Here is a 14311-nt window from a genome sequence, read left to right on the forward strand (position 1 = left end):
GGGTTCTGTGTTCATCCGGAACCTCCGGGTTGGGTTCCTGACAGGCTTGTGACTGTGCGTTGCGTGCCAATCCAGAGTCTCTGGGTTGACCCGGATACTCCGGGTCCGTTCAAAAAGCACAGTAACAGCTAATTTTGAGAGGGTGGGTATAAATACCCCCTCCTTCATTTGCTGCTGAGCGACTCGTGGACAAACTCATTTATAGCCATTCAATAGCCCTCCTAACTCCTCTAAAGTCTTAAATCTTTAAAGATTTGGAGAGTAGGGTTGGGAGAGTGAGATTAAAGAGCTAGTGAGCTTAAATCCAATCTTGACCACTTGAGTTCATCATCAAGCCATCGATCCACGTTCTTTACTCTTGGAGCCTTGAGCTCCTAGACGATTAGGCGTCACCCAGAGAGCACCCAAGCTTGTGGAGTGCCCCGGGAAGTTTGTATTACCCTAACGATTTGAGTAAGCAATCCCAGCTTGATCTTGGTGGTTGCTTGGGTGAGGAAAGGGTTGAAAGAGATTCGGCTCTTTGTGAGCTCCTCAACGGATACGTAGGTACTTCTTTGTGGAGTGGCCAAACTTCGGGACACAAATTCTTGTCTCCTTTACTTTGTGCACACTTTTTTTGTTCTAGTTGATTTTGGACGATTTGCCCTGATCTACTTTCTTGTGAGTGTTTTGTTGCAGGTTGTTTATCAATAGATCTTTAGACATCTATTAGAATATGTGGTAACTCATAGACTAAATTTGGTTTGCTTAAAAGTTCTTAGTTTTTCGATTTCTTGATCAGGCCGAAGTATCCGGGTTCACTCGGAGCATCCGGGTCTGTATAACACGGAGTCTCCGGACTTACCCGGACTATCCGGATATTTTAATCCGCTGTGAAGTTTTTAAATTTTAGGAAACGCCTATTCACCCCCTCTAGGCGACATCTCGTACATTCAGCACTGGCTTCCATGCTGCACCTGCCTCTGCTTCTTCTCCATCAAGGTCGGCTACCTCCACAGCAGCCCTGGCACCTGACGGTCTTGTTACACCGCCCAACATCGAACAAGTTGTCCCTGCTCCTCAGCCTGGCCGCGGCCCTCATGCCATGAGGACGCGTGCCAAAGATGGCATCGTTGCCCCTGTCTAGCGCTACTGCTTCTCCGCGCACCATGTCACTCTTTCGCCCGTGCCCAAGTCTTATAGCTCTACGTTGCAGGATGCCAACTAGAGACAAGCTATGTCTACTGAGTTTTAGGCGCTTCTCGATAATGGTATGTGGACTCTCATTCCGCAGCCACTCGGTGCTAGTATCATCTCCAACAAATGGGTGTTCAGACACAAGTTCAACTCTGATGGCTCCCTAGTACGCTACAAAGCTCGTCGGGTCGTCCGTGATTTTTCTAAGCAACTGGGCATTGACTATGATGAGACTTTCAGCCCCGTTGTCAAGCATGCTACTATACGAATTATTCTTAGTGTTGTTGTCTCCTGAGGCCGGTCTATTCATTAATTGGACGTCAAGAATGCTTTCCTTCATGACACCCTTGATGAGACCGTCTACTATGAGCAGCCATCTGGTTTTGTTGACACCAATCAGCCTCAACACTTCTGTTGTTTGCTCAAGTCTCTGTACGGCCTCCAGCAGGCCCCCAGGCCTGCTACCAGCGATTTTCCACCCACATTGCCTCACTAGGCTTCGTTGCTGCCATTTCTGACACGTCCCTCTTTGTTTTTCATTCTGGGACTGAGATTGCCTACCTACTGTTATATGTGGACGATATCATTATCACCGCCTCTTCTGATGCTCTTCTGACACGGCTAACTCGCTGTTTGCACAGTGAATTTGCTATGACGGACATTTGTGATCTTCACCATTTTCTTGGTATTTCAGTGACACGATCCACCTCGGGGTTGTTCCTGTCTCAGCGTCAGTATGCTATTGATCTTCTCCAGTGAGTTGGTATGGGTGATTGTCACTCTATAGGCACTCTAGTGGTTACTTAGTCTAAATTGTCGGCTGCAATAGGGGATCCTATCGCTGATCCTGCCGAATACCGAAGCATCATGGGCGCCCTCTATTATCTCACCCTCACGAGACATGACATCAGCTATGCAGTTCAGCAAGCCTGTTTACACATGCATGATCCTGGCAAGCCTCATCTTGCTCTTGTTAAGCTCATTCTGAGGTATATCAAAGGGACTCTTGGTCATGGTCTGCATCTCCATGCTTCTTCGACTTCGGCTCTCACTGCATACTCTGATGTGGATATCACACTACTGCCAACGCTGTTGCTAAGTGTTGTTGGATTCGCTAGCTTTTTCAAGAATTGCACATCTCTTCGGTCGGCAACTATTGTCTATTGCGACAATATCAGCACGGTCTACATGTCTGTCAACCCGTCCAACACAAGCGCAAGAAGCACATCGAGATTGATATTCACTTTATGCGAAAGAAGGTGTCCCTCGGACATGTCCGTATTCTTCATGTACCATCTAGTCTTCAGTTCACCAACATCAGACGAAGGGGCTGCCGACCAAGCTCTTTCTTGAGTTTCGACCAATCTCAGCATCCGGGAGCCTCCAATTGCGACTGTAGGGGATGTTAACGCATTGCTTTGGTACTCTAGGATTGTTTCCTTAACTACCTAACTATTTATGGTTAGTCTAGGTATAATATGCTAGCTGTAGAGATCCTAACCGATCCTGTTTCTTGTGTATTTAAGATGTAATCCCCTATGATCAATATATATAACCGCAGGATATATAACCACCCTGCGGCTTGCCTTCCGTGTGTGGTGTTTTCCCATAACTTCTCTCTGCAGTGGACAATCTCAAAGAGAATTGCACACAAGCGGTCGGTCAATCATATCCAAAACCGTGGACATATGAATGCAGCTAGCCACACAAACTCGCAAGCTGTTGGGTACAATGTACAAATTCTTTGGTTATTAACAGGAACTAGTTGGAGAGGGCAGCAACGGAATTCCTGAGTGGATTGATGAAACTTAGTTAGTTCTGCCCATCTTCTTCCGCCAGTACCACATTGCAGTACTGTAGTGCTCATTGCGTATTATCTTCGAGGCTGCTCTCCAGTCACACTTCTCCATCTCTTCCCTGGCAGCCTTTCCAATGGCTTCTCTGTGATCTTTTGACAAAAGGAGCTGTTCAATCTTCCTCACACACTCACCGAGATCTCCTGGTGTAAACAAGAAGCTAGTCTTGCCCTCCTTGTCCTTGGGTATAATATCAGGTATCCCTCCAGCACGAGCAGCGACAACTGGGACTCCAGAAGCCATGGACTCCAGCACTACTTGCCCAAGGGTCTCAGACTCTGAAGGCATTGCAAATATGTCTCCACTGGCGTACGCTTGTGAGAGCTCCTCACCTTGGAGCATTCCAGTGAAAACTGCAGGCATGCCTGTGAACATTTTTTCCAGCTCAGCCCTGCATGCACAGGTGAAACAGACAATGTAAACATTTACAAATTTCAAGATAAAACAACAAAAGGGCCAAACAGACGATTAAACATCTAGAGTTGGTTTTCCATTGCTCATTGCAAATTCTCATTTGGACAATGTTCTCATTTGGTGCTATTACTGTGTGTGGTGACTGTATATCTGCATTAGCCCACTTGCTTGGTCTATAGGTATCTTGTGTTTCTGACCTATTAGACAGGCAAATTCTCAGGCCAACCCATGTATGCAATTAACTCAAAGAAAAAAAAAGAAAGGAATCATCCAAAAGGTGCTTGTCCACTTGTAACTTGGTATAAACAGTTAATGGAAGAACGTCAGTATCAGGCATGTGCCGGAGATAAATTATGTCATTTTGATACCAGATAAAAGAGAAGTGGCGAACATACATATCTCATCAGGTCTGCATCATATTGAAAAACAACAAACAGTAACAATTCAAGAATAACACACCTGTATGGTCCATCTCCAACAAAAGCAATTCTTGCTCCTGGGAGCCTCTCCATAACCCTGTATTTTAGCGAAGTAAGACAGAGTCCTAATAACATGGCAAAAGAACATTCATGCACCAAATAATAAAATAACCTACAGATAAGTAGCATATAAAAGGTATGGCCAATTTGAAATGCTTACTTGGTTAAAAAGCAAGACCACAAATGTGATATGTCTAGTATGCCTAAAGTTAAAAGGTTAAAACCATTGTAAACTATGCTGAGTTAGGGACAGCTAACAAACATGATATTATTACTAACGAAAATAAGATTGTCCATCTGTTATGTGCTGGAATTACTGTTCACGAGGAGGAATTGCTGTTCATACACGTGAACAGTATCCACGGGAAAAGTATCGCACGTTCGGTCACCTTTGTCTTCTAGTTTGTTATTTGGAAAGATTAGATAGCATTTAAAGATAAGTTAGTAGTTTAAATCAGTTAAGAATTAGAGATAAGTTATAATCTAGTCTCTCCCAACATTCTAAGTCTCCCCAATCTATGTTCTAATCCCTCCTCTAGCAGTCGATGCCGCCGGGCTATCCTCCCGGTACATGTTTATCCTAACACCGTCACTTTTAAGTTTTAGCAGCAATAAAAAAGAACATGATCGTTCCTACAAGAATTATAGCTAATATCATGGACGAGTCTATACCACAAGGGTGCTATGAATTCGAGTTCATACTGACAAAAGATGAGACACCATATGCATAGGAAAAGCTCACCTTTTTAGAAAATCCAAATTTTTTTCACGTCCAAAACGGCCCACGTGTATTATCAATGGTTTTTCTGGTTCACCACCACTAACGGGAGAGGAAAGGAAAGTGTTAGTCCATGCAATGTTTTTTTAACACTTCTGTCATTGAAAATTGAAGCAAGAGGTGATACCTCAATTTGATGCGCATTTCATGCCTCCGATATTTAGGATGGAAGCTTTCAGAATCAACACCCTTGTTCCAAAGCCGTATTCTGTTTGCTGAAGTGGCAAGGGAGATTATGTTTAGGATTATTGATGGAGGGATCAGAAATACAGAAACATTGTCACTGTTTTACCTGATACTACTTTAGCAGTTTCAAAGTCTTCGGCAATAGCTACTGAAGGAACTAGAGTAAGATCTGCACATCGGTGGAGGCATCCTTTGAAACAAAAAGAGAGTCAGCACACACTAATGAGAAAGATCATTTGTATTAGACCATTCTTCTTTTGGTGAGAACGAAATAGGAGTGACAATATCATCACTTACTTATAAGACTCCATGTGGGCTCAAGTAACCAATTTAAATTGTACCTCGGTATGTACCTGAAAGACATAACAGGAAATCAACTCAACAACGCAAAAGAATTAACAGCCATGACCCAACTGACGCCAAGTAGTAAAATTTAAATGTTGCAGCCCAACTGAAGTCTAATAGGCAAATCAACACATATTCATTGCTCTAGCATATCAGAGGCAGAACAATTGTCCACTGGTTTTCTTGTGCATACATATATCTGGGGGGGGGGGGGGGGCGTCCTTCTGTATTGTTTTAACAGACCTGTCTTGGAGCTATGTTCACATGTACTGTACCAAATAGGCTCTGAAGCATTTCACCTGAGTTCCTGTGACCCCACATGATTGGCACAAAACCAGGTTCGTATCATGGTATAACCACGTGTTCATAATGCCTGACCACATCTATGTTTGAGTAAATTTCATGATACACTTTGTTGCATTGCTTTGCGGATAATTCTCCATAGCAGGCATAAAGTTAAGAATGTTCAGTAATTATTTCTCCCTGAAATGAAATTTGCATGCAGAACATTCTCTAATGCGATATGTATATATACCATAAGTAAATGATCTCTCATCAGAAAATTCACAAGACTATGACAGTCGGTAAAATTGTGGGTCAACTGGCCACAGTTTTATGCAAAATAGCCCCAATACTATTGATGTTTATATGCAGGTACATAGAACTTCAAGAATTTTAAAGTATTGGACCCAACATGGAAGCGTTCTGGATCCCCCAATGACGGTCACATTCTACATAAACAAATCAGAGGCTACACAGAAAAAGAATGACCTAATATCCAAAGGTGATCCCTGCTTTAGACATTTGGAATATCTGCGTCTAACCAGGTAATACATGCAAAAAGACTCATGTTGCACCAAAAGAAAATTATTACAACAAGAGGGACTTACGCTGGAAGATGTGTGTGATAAGACATCACCATTGGTACTGATATCATCTTCGCGATAGCAAGGGCACCAAAAACCTTAAATCACAAAAGATGGTAATATGAACCAAGAACCGCCTGAAGAAAGGACAATAAATACCCATTGGTCGATGATTACCATAATTCCAGGTGAAGTAGCATGGACTATGTCCGGCTTGAACTTAGTTACCTCAGAAAATATTCTGGGGCTCAATGCCAGGGAGAGTGGAACATTTTGGTATAATGGACATGGAAAGCTGAAAAGGAGGGATTTAGTCAATCAAAATGGCAGAAGGAAAAAAAATTCCACAAGTTGAATTCTAATGGCATTCCAAGATTAGACACTTAAACAGAATAAAACATTACGAAACAAGTATGGTGACATCAATAATCAATTTCACTGAGAGATATTGACATGTCCCAAATTTGCATGACAGTCGACAAAAAGATACTTTGCTCGCATTGTCTCTTGTTTGCTCCAATTAGGAAATAATACCATATCTTGCAGTAAGACCGTTTCACGCTTTCAGGAAAGTACTTCTTATACTTGTTCGGCATTCCTCGAGTGGACTGATCGCTAAAGCGGAAGGTAAAGATAGCCTCTGCTGGATTAAGGATTACCTCCAAGAGCCAATGACCTTTGCTCCATGGAACTCCTCAGGAGCTCCCTTGTGTGTGGTCACCACCAACACCTGAACCAAAGGTGCAGACGTCAATTTCCAGGGTGCAAGAAGGATATATGACCAATCCATGAAGAAGCATCAGTTGAACTGTAATAAGGATGGACACCTCATCGCCCATCTCTCGTAGATGCTTGATGAAGTTCTGGAACCGGTTCTTGTACCCGGAGATGTAACTGCAGAAAAGGAAGCCATTGACTTTGCAGTTATCGGTGCTTGGATCAGGGAAACAGCAGGTTTGACCAATCATGCATCTTAGTGACCTAGCTGCATACGCGCATGCAAAGCATCTCGATCCGATCTACTCTAATGAATCCGACTAGTAGGTACAATGTTTAAGAAGAGGAGGAGGAGGCTGACGCGAAGGGCGACGGCTCGACGAAGAGGGCAATGCGGCGCGGCCTGGAGTTCCACTCGGCGTCCGCCTCCTCGCCCTGCAGCAGCGGCGCCGCCACCTCATCTGCTTGCGCCATCCTCCTCTGGCCCGCACCGCCGATCCTCCGACTCAGTCCACCGCCCGAATTAAACCCCGCCTCTCCTTCGCTTCTACTACTCCCAAGGCGCGCCGTATCCTTCCTCCTCCCGCGTTCGCTCCCTCCGACCGCGACCCCGCCTGCCGCCTTGACTTGGAATCCACGCGGGGAGGTGGCGGCGCGCGGAAGCAGCGTCACAGGAACGCTCGCGCGCGCCCAACAGCACCGGGACGCGACGGGGTGCGCGTGGGGAAGGACGGCGGCGGCGGCGGCGGCGGGGACGTGGTGGTGGACTGGCACTCTGGCAGTAGCCGTGTGGGGAGGGGAAAAAAAGGGTGGCGGTGTAGAAAAACACGACGAATGGCCGAACGGATCGAGCCAGCAGCGGACGGACGGGGGAATCGAATCGATTCTCTGCTGCTGTTGCGGTGCGTGCGTGCGTGCGTGCGATCGAAATCAAGCGGGACACGGCGTCGACGAGGAGAGAATAATTGTCAAGGCAAAGGCAAAGGCCAAGAGGGATATGCTTTTCCCTGCCGCGGGTGGGAGGCCACCATCATCCGTCCCCCGCCCGCTCGGCCTTGGACTCGCCTGTGCGCGAGCCCGATTTTTACCCGCCCTCGCTCGTCAGCGGAGGCCGACGGGGGAATCTCGCTTGGCAGCGGCCAGCCAGACACGGGGACGGACGGACGGACGGATGGGGACGGGGGGCTCGGCGCTCAGCCAGTCAGCCTCAACTGCCGATGCCCGCCCGTAGCAGAGTCCAGCCTAGCTCTGCCCCGCAGGCAGAACCCAACGCTCTTTGCCTCCGATGGCACACATGCGCTGGGTCAGGTCTCAGGTGGGCCTAGGTGCATGTTGTGTTTTTCTATTCTTGTGTCCCGTCCTCCCGTGTAATGACTGGTAGTATGAACCGTGGAGCTGGTGGATGGGACGCGATTTCAAGGCCGGAATGTCAGTGACAGGCAGCTTGCCGTTTCCTCGCTCGTGCCAGTGCCATGGAAGGCCGGGCGTGCCACCCAAAGATAACTGCATAACTGTTTTTTTTTATCGGAAAACAAAAACTGAAAAGTTCGCTAGCTGGGGCCCAGGAACCTGTCGCCTTCTCGGAGCATGAAAGCTGAAGGCTAAATTCGTTTGCCTAAGCCAGAAAACTGAAAAGGAGTAACCAAGCTAGCATGAGCTTACGACTTTGTGAGCCGCAACGCAGCAGCCAAAGAAAACAGGACTTGGTTATTCCGGATTGACAAAGTGTGAGTACCAAATAAGAGTTCATCAGGTCAGTGACAGCAACATGCCGATTTAAATAGTGTGCTAAGCCTGAGTTCTTTTTCCTCCTAGAGGAGCATCAAATTCTTCGTCCTGATCGGGGGCAAGGAGCAAGCAAAGCAACGGTAGCCTTTGTCATCTGGTTCCCTACTACAGTAGCAAAAAGAGACCGTGCAACAATTATTGGATCTTGGCATCGATTCGGTCGATTCCCCTCCTCTGGCGAACTTTCCGCTGTCGAAGAGAGAGGAACAGGTGGATCGATATCTGACGTGGCTAGTTAGGTAGCTAGAAAGCTATATGGTTATAGATTTAAAGTTTTGGTTAGGGCTCCGAGAGGTGTCAAAGGAGGCGACCCCTTATCGGCTTTTGTTCTCCCTGCTGGCCTTCAATGAGTTCGCTGGTCTATGTGTAAGTTCCGGCGACAGCCATAGCAGGTGCTTACTAGGTATGGTTTTAGTATGTGTGTTGAGAATGGGAGAATATCTTTGATACCCTTTTGTTTGTTTGGATGTGCTCTTGTGGTGCTGCATTCCTGGGTTAGAACTGACAATGGCAGAGTGTTGATCTAGGTCTTCATCCTTCATGTGGTCGAGGGTGGGTGGCGCTAGTGGAATTTTCTCAGCCATTCCGGTGATGTGGCCACCAATGTTTGTTCGATGGATCAAATGCGTTCCGGCTACAGTTTGGGACATTGGCTGTTATGGCGTTTCTAAGGTTTGGACCCGTCATCTAAGTCGGTTGGAGGGTTGAGCTCCAACGTTGATGGTCTGCATCATGCTCGTGCGGGGTGGCAATGGTCGATGTCAATGGCGGAGGAAGAAGATTATGAGGAGACCCTGGTTTTACTTCTTTGTATTTTTTTTTCTTCTTAAGGGCCTAGATGTAAAAGGGGATATAATGTGCTTCTAATTTAATATGAATACCACCCCTTCTTGCCAAAGAAAAAAAAAGGTATGAGTACCTAATGCGGAATGCCTGCTTGCCTTGCAAGTTATAGTTTCTTCAGTTGAGTAGGAAATTGCTCAATCTTTGATTCATTGAGTGTAAAACTATGCATCACTGATACCTTTCCTTTCTCTTTTGAGAATTCATGAGTCCAAAAATTACTTGTGCGAACCATCATGTCCATCCTCTCAAGTCTTGACGGTACGCCACCGCTCTCCGGCCACATGCTGTTAACGCAATTCTGATTAAGCTGAGATGATAAGAAATTTTCACGTATTCTTGTCCATAACCATTTATTTATATTAAAATTCATATTAAATAGGTAGATAAGAAAGAACCAAAGATAAATAAATATTATATATGAGATATGAACGGTTGAAATAAATCATATAAGCTCATAAACATATATAATTGTATTTCTCCCAAAGTTTACATGGAGTGGACATGAATATACTAATACGTATATGTTCAGTAAAATTCTTAAAAGAGTTAGGAACGGGGCAGGTCACTGATCCCGTGGGGATTAAAAATGTGAGGTGTCTAAGGTAGGCGACACGGCACTCTATAAATTGATCATGTTACCACCAGTAGCTATCATGTTCTCACAGTCAATCAATCTCTAATGCTATCACTAGAATCTTACCTTCCATAGAGAATATACTGTCGTCTAAGCCTACTAAGCACAGTTCTGAGGCTCGACAACCTCTAAATATGGAGTGTCTGATTTGGGGTGTATAGACGTCACCGAAGTGCAAGTTTTTTCTCATTGCTTGTATTCTAGAATCGAATTTAGACCGCGGACAGGCTTATAACAAGGGGATGGCCGAACCAGAAGACTTGTTCACTTTGCAGACTGTAGATAGATCAGTGATCCATATTTTTACACACTACAGTTCTCTAGACGCGTATGGAAGATCATGTCTACTTGGTGTACTAAGAGAGCTAACAGCATAACGGCATATGATATCTTTGACATAATAAAGAAATGACAGATTGCAATAGGGTTTCTACAAGAAGTGCCTCCTAAGTTCAATAGATATCTCATCATACTTACAATTTGAGAGTTATGAAATGAACAGAATGAGATAATCTTTCAGCAACAAGATAATACAACAAAAATCTAGGAGGAGACTCGGGCATGGTGCCAGACGGGAGCCAAGAGTTTGACATCTTTTCTTTCGCATGGCTAATTAGGTTCTTTTTCCTCTTTTATTTTTATCCTTTAAAGACTTTGTATTTTCTCTTACTTTATCAACGTAAAATTGGCAGAGCTCCTACCGATTTCTTAAAAAAAAAATCCTTCGTACACAACAGCGAATCAGTGATGATTTTTACATTTCACTGCTCTAACGATGCATCCTCGCATGCATCACATGGATGGGTGGCCATGAATTCGTCTTCTACTACTCCTTTTACAGTATGAGATCTATCCGCTGGACCGTTGGGTTAGTAGCACTGCTCGGCCACTAGTGTCAGTCACATCAAATTATCCGATGCAATCTCACCACGTCACCAGAGCGGAGCTAGAATTTAAATAATGATAATGCTAAATATATAATTTAAAGTAATATTGGTCATCAAACTCAATTTACTATGATATATATGATCAAAATAAAATAATTACTACTTAAATTTTAATTTACCTTATACGGGTGCACTACCTTATCTCTAATAGCTCCACCCCAGCACATGGCTATGGCCGTCGCAATCCCCGCACGTGGTATTTATTGGTGGGGAGGAGTGAGAGCCGAGGGCGACGCTCCGGTTTCAGAGTTCGCACAAAAAAGACAAGAATAAAACAATGAACAAAGGAAGATGCCAGTGTCACAATCATCGTCGTAAGTGAAGGAAACAATTCGCTTGGAATTCCCTACATGGATTTTGTTCCGTAGGAATAAAGGACCGACAGAAATGCGAGAACGAGAGTAATTTTTAGCCCTGATTTTTCAAGAATGGTGTGCAAGACGATTCAATTCCAACGATTGCTTAGCCGCGTCACATATGCTTTTGTGCTTGTTTTCCACTAGTGGTCAGATTGATTCCCTCCAGAGTAAGAATATAAGGTATATTTTGTTTTGAGAAAAAATCATTAAAAATAAACTTTGGACGCTAATTTATCTTATAATATATTGTCAATAGCTATAAATTTAATATCATATTATAAATACTTTGAAAAATATATTAAAATAATTTTTATACTAAATATGTATATAATTAACTTATATATATATATTGACTTTTTAAAAATAAAATATGTCTTATATTTTTGAATGGACAGAGTATTTAACATTAGGAAACAATTTCATTTAAAAATGTGTATGAACATCTGGGCCTGAACATGTCCATCAGGTTCGGGTGCCATTCAACTACTAGTACACCGTATCATTTTGTCCTCGAAGGTCGAAGTATTGGCAAATACTACATCTGCTCTTAAATAAATATTGTTTTAAGTATTTGTTTTTGTTTTAAATAGATGTTGTTTTAGGTTTTTAAGGTGATATTTTATTAGAGTACTTATATGTCAATAAGTGTGGTGAATTTAGTAGTTTATATGCCATTGATTGAATGTTAAATAAATTAAGAGGAATAAATATGATATATATAAAAAAATTATTACAATTTTATTCTGTGTACCGAAGACTAAAATAATATCTAAAAGAGAATATTAATAGTACATCCAACCACCTTTTTCTATAAAACTATGATCTGATAAATAATAAAGGTCCACGAGTTGAACTGCAAAATCCAGCTAGCAGGTTCGAGTAAGCGAGTTGCTTTGTGCATGACGCGACACTGCTGCAGCAGTTGCAACTTCCGCTATGGATCATGAGGGCTACTAAACAGGGAGCTGGGCTGAACGCATAAAACATATAGAGTATAAAATAAGCAGGGTGAATAAACAACAATCTAGGAGACAGTCCGATACAGGGGTGGAGCCAAGATCGGAGGGAGTTATTAAATTGATATTTTGTAAAAAACACACTTTTTTAATATTAGTTAATATATTTCTATTTTTTTTAAAACATAATATATGTGTTACGATGAATCATGTTCCCTAATCGGCTAAAACATATTTTTTTCTTATTTATATGTAAATTCACTTACAATAACAAATGTATGATTTTTTTCTGTAATGGATGATGATATTTATTCATTTAACATCTCGATAATGTTTTTTCTAGTTATTTTTGGTCTACCATAAAAGTTGCTAAAAAACATATATAACAGAAACTAACTAAAGCTCTGAAGAGTAGAATGATGTTACTTAATCATGACTATTAAGGACATGGGCTTTAAAATTGATAAAGCTTGGTAAGAAAAAACGTTTTATTACATGCATTCATAATAACCACATATAGTAAATTATACTTGATAACATTTAATATCCAAAACGTGTTCCAAAAATATACATAACACTTAAAACCTATATAGTAGATAACATAAATGTATATATCAATTATCTCCGCCCCTGGTTCGACATCATCACAAGCTCGATGCGCAGTTGCAGCCGCCAGCCATACTCTACTGGCTGATCACACTTTAGAGTTTTTTTAATGCAGATGCAACCTAAGGTGTAGTATTAAAGTATAAATAAATTATTTATTTTTTCATTAGCTTAGGTTTTTAGTGCAACTGGTACGTGCATAGTAGCTCAATATACTATTAAAATCAGACGTGTCGAGTTCGAGTTTTGTCCGACGCAATTAAATAAATGGTATGTTTGGTTTGGATCTAGATTCTATCCGAAACATTTTGGTTGTAGATGCTAAAAAAATATTTCTCTGGTGAATCAGAAATACCTTTGAAAATCATTTGGCTTGCTGTCTGTATTCTATTTCTTGAAAAAGAGGATGTTTGTGCAATTGATCACTTTGTCCATATGTTGTTTTGTTGTTGTTTTTGTGTGTTTTTAGTGAATATTTCATGGTGTAAGTTGTAACAATAATCCTATTTTGCTATTTTTTTGGATTAAACCGAATATTAAACACTCTAAACATTTTTACACCAGAGGAAACCTAGCCATGGAGATGAAAGTGGGCGGGGCCTGTTGACCCAGGTCAACTTGACCAGAGACATGGTTGTACAGTAGCATACGATATACTATACGGTGCTCGCAGGTGACAAACGACTCGCCCAGGTTCACAGAGGGGAATCCGTTTGAGGGAGAGCTGGAGACGGGCGGCGACAGCACATGCTCGGGTGGACGGGCCTGGGCGGGCGGCGGCACGGGCTCAGTGTAGACGTGGGCTCCGGCAGGCACGGGCGGTGACAACGCTGGCGGCGGTGACGTGGGTGTGGGCGGACGACGACAGCATAGGGGATGCGCGAGACAGCATGGTGTGAGGCCATCTCCAACAGCGCTACTCTAAAATTTCATACTCTAAAATACTATTACAATATACACTATCACTATTACAGCACCCCTCATTCCTTCCATCTCTATCAGGAATCTTATATTTCATCCACTATTTTCTCTCTCTTGTATTAAACGGTTTTTTCTCCAACCGGCATAACCGCCAAAGCAGCATTGTTTTTTAAATGTTCGTGCTGCAACGGCGATAGAATGGTTCCGTAAATATTTGCTTGGACGTTAATTAATTTTGTTAATTCAGAAATAAATATATGGTTTTTCGTAGGGACTGTTGCATTACCAATTTTGCCAATCATGTAGTGCAACAGGACAAAATTTGTTGGCATGATATTTTATCGAGCTTGTAGAGAAAGGTGACTCGACTTGCAGAGGAAGCCTCCCGACTAATGGCGTCCCGGGGAAGGAAGTGCAGTGGCTTCCCTCACAAGGCT

At 42.9% G+C, this 14311-nt stretch overlaps 1 protein-coding gene across 1 annotated transcript; it reads right to left on the minus strand.

The window, feature by feature from the left end:
• Positions 1-2820: 2820 nt before the first annotated feature.
• Positions 2821-7865, minus strand: LOC133916463 (sulfoquinovosyl transferase SQD2-like). Its single transcript, XM_062360140.1, has 11 exons — positions 7179-7865; positions 6928-6994; positions 6760-6830; positions 6278-6395; positions 6125-6198; positions 5187-5242; positions 4996-5079; positions 4831-4918; positions 4668-4745; positions 3906-3962; positions 2821-3423 (listed from the first exon to the last, which is right to left on the minus strand). The coding sequence occupies exons 1-11, from the start codon at positions 7289-7291 to the stop codon at positions 2985-2987; spliced, it is 1245 nt and encodes a 414-aa protein (XP_062216124.1). The 5' UTR covers positions 7292-7865; the 3' UTR covers positions 2821-2984.
• Between the last annotated feature and the right edge of the window lie 6446 nt (positions 7866-14311).

This window comes from Phragmites australis, chromosome 4 (genome assembly GCF_958298935.1).
Source record: "Phragmites australis chromosome 4, lpPhrAust1.1, whole genome shotgun sequence".
Classification (NCBI taxonomy): domain Eukaryota; kingdom Viridiplantae; phylum Streptophyta; class Magnoliopsida; order Poales; family Poaceae; genus Phragmites; species Phragmites australis.

What these genes read in the sequence shown, in the direction of transcription:
- LOC133916463 (XM_062360140.1), bottom strand. Translation starts at nt 7,291, where the DNA reads ATGGCGCAAGCAGATGAGGTGGCGGCGCCGCTGCTGCAGGGCGAGGAG. An exon ending in AAGGTCATTGGCTCTTGGAG is followed by an intron (nt 6,396 to 6,759) that starts GTAATCCTTAAT and finishes CCTCCTTTTCAG; the next exon opens with CTTTCCATGTCCATTATACC. An exon ending in GAAATGCGCATCAAATTGAG is followed by an intron (nt 4,746 to 4,830) that starts GTATCACCTCTT and finishes CTCTCCCGTTAG; the next exon opens with TGGTGGTGAACCAGAAAAAC.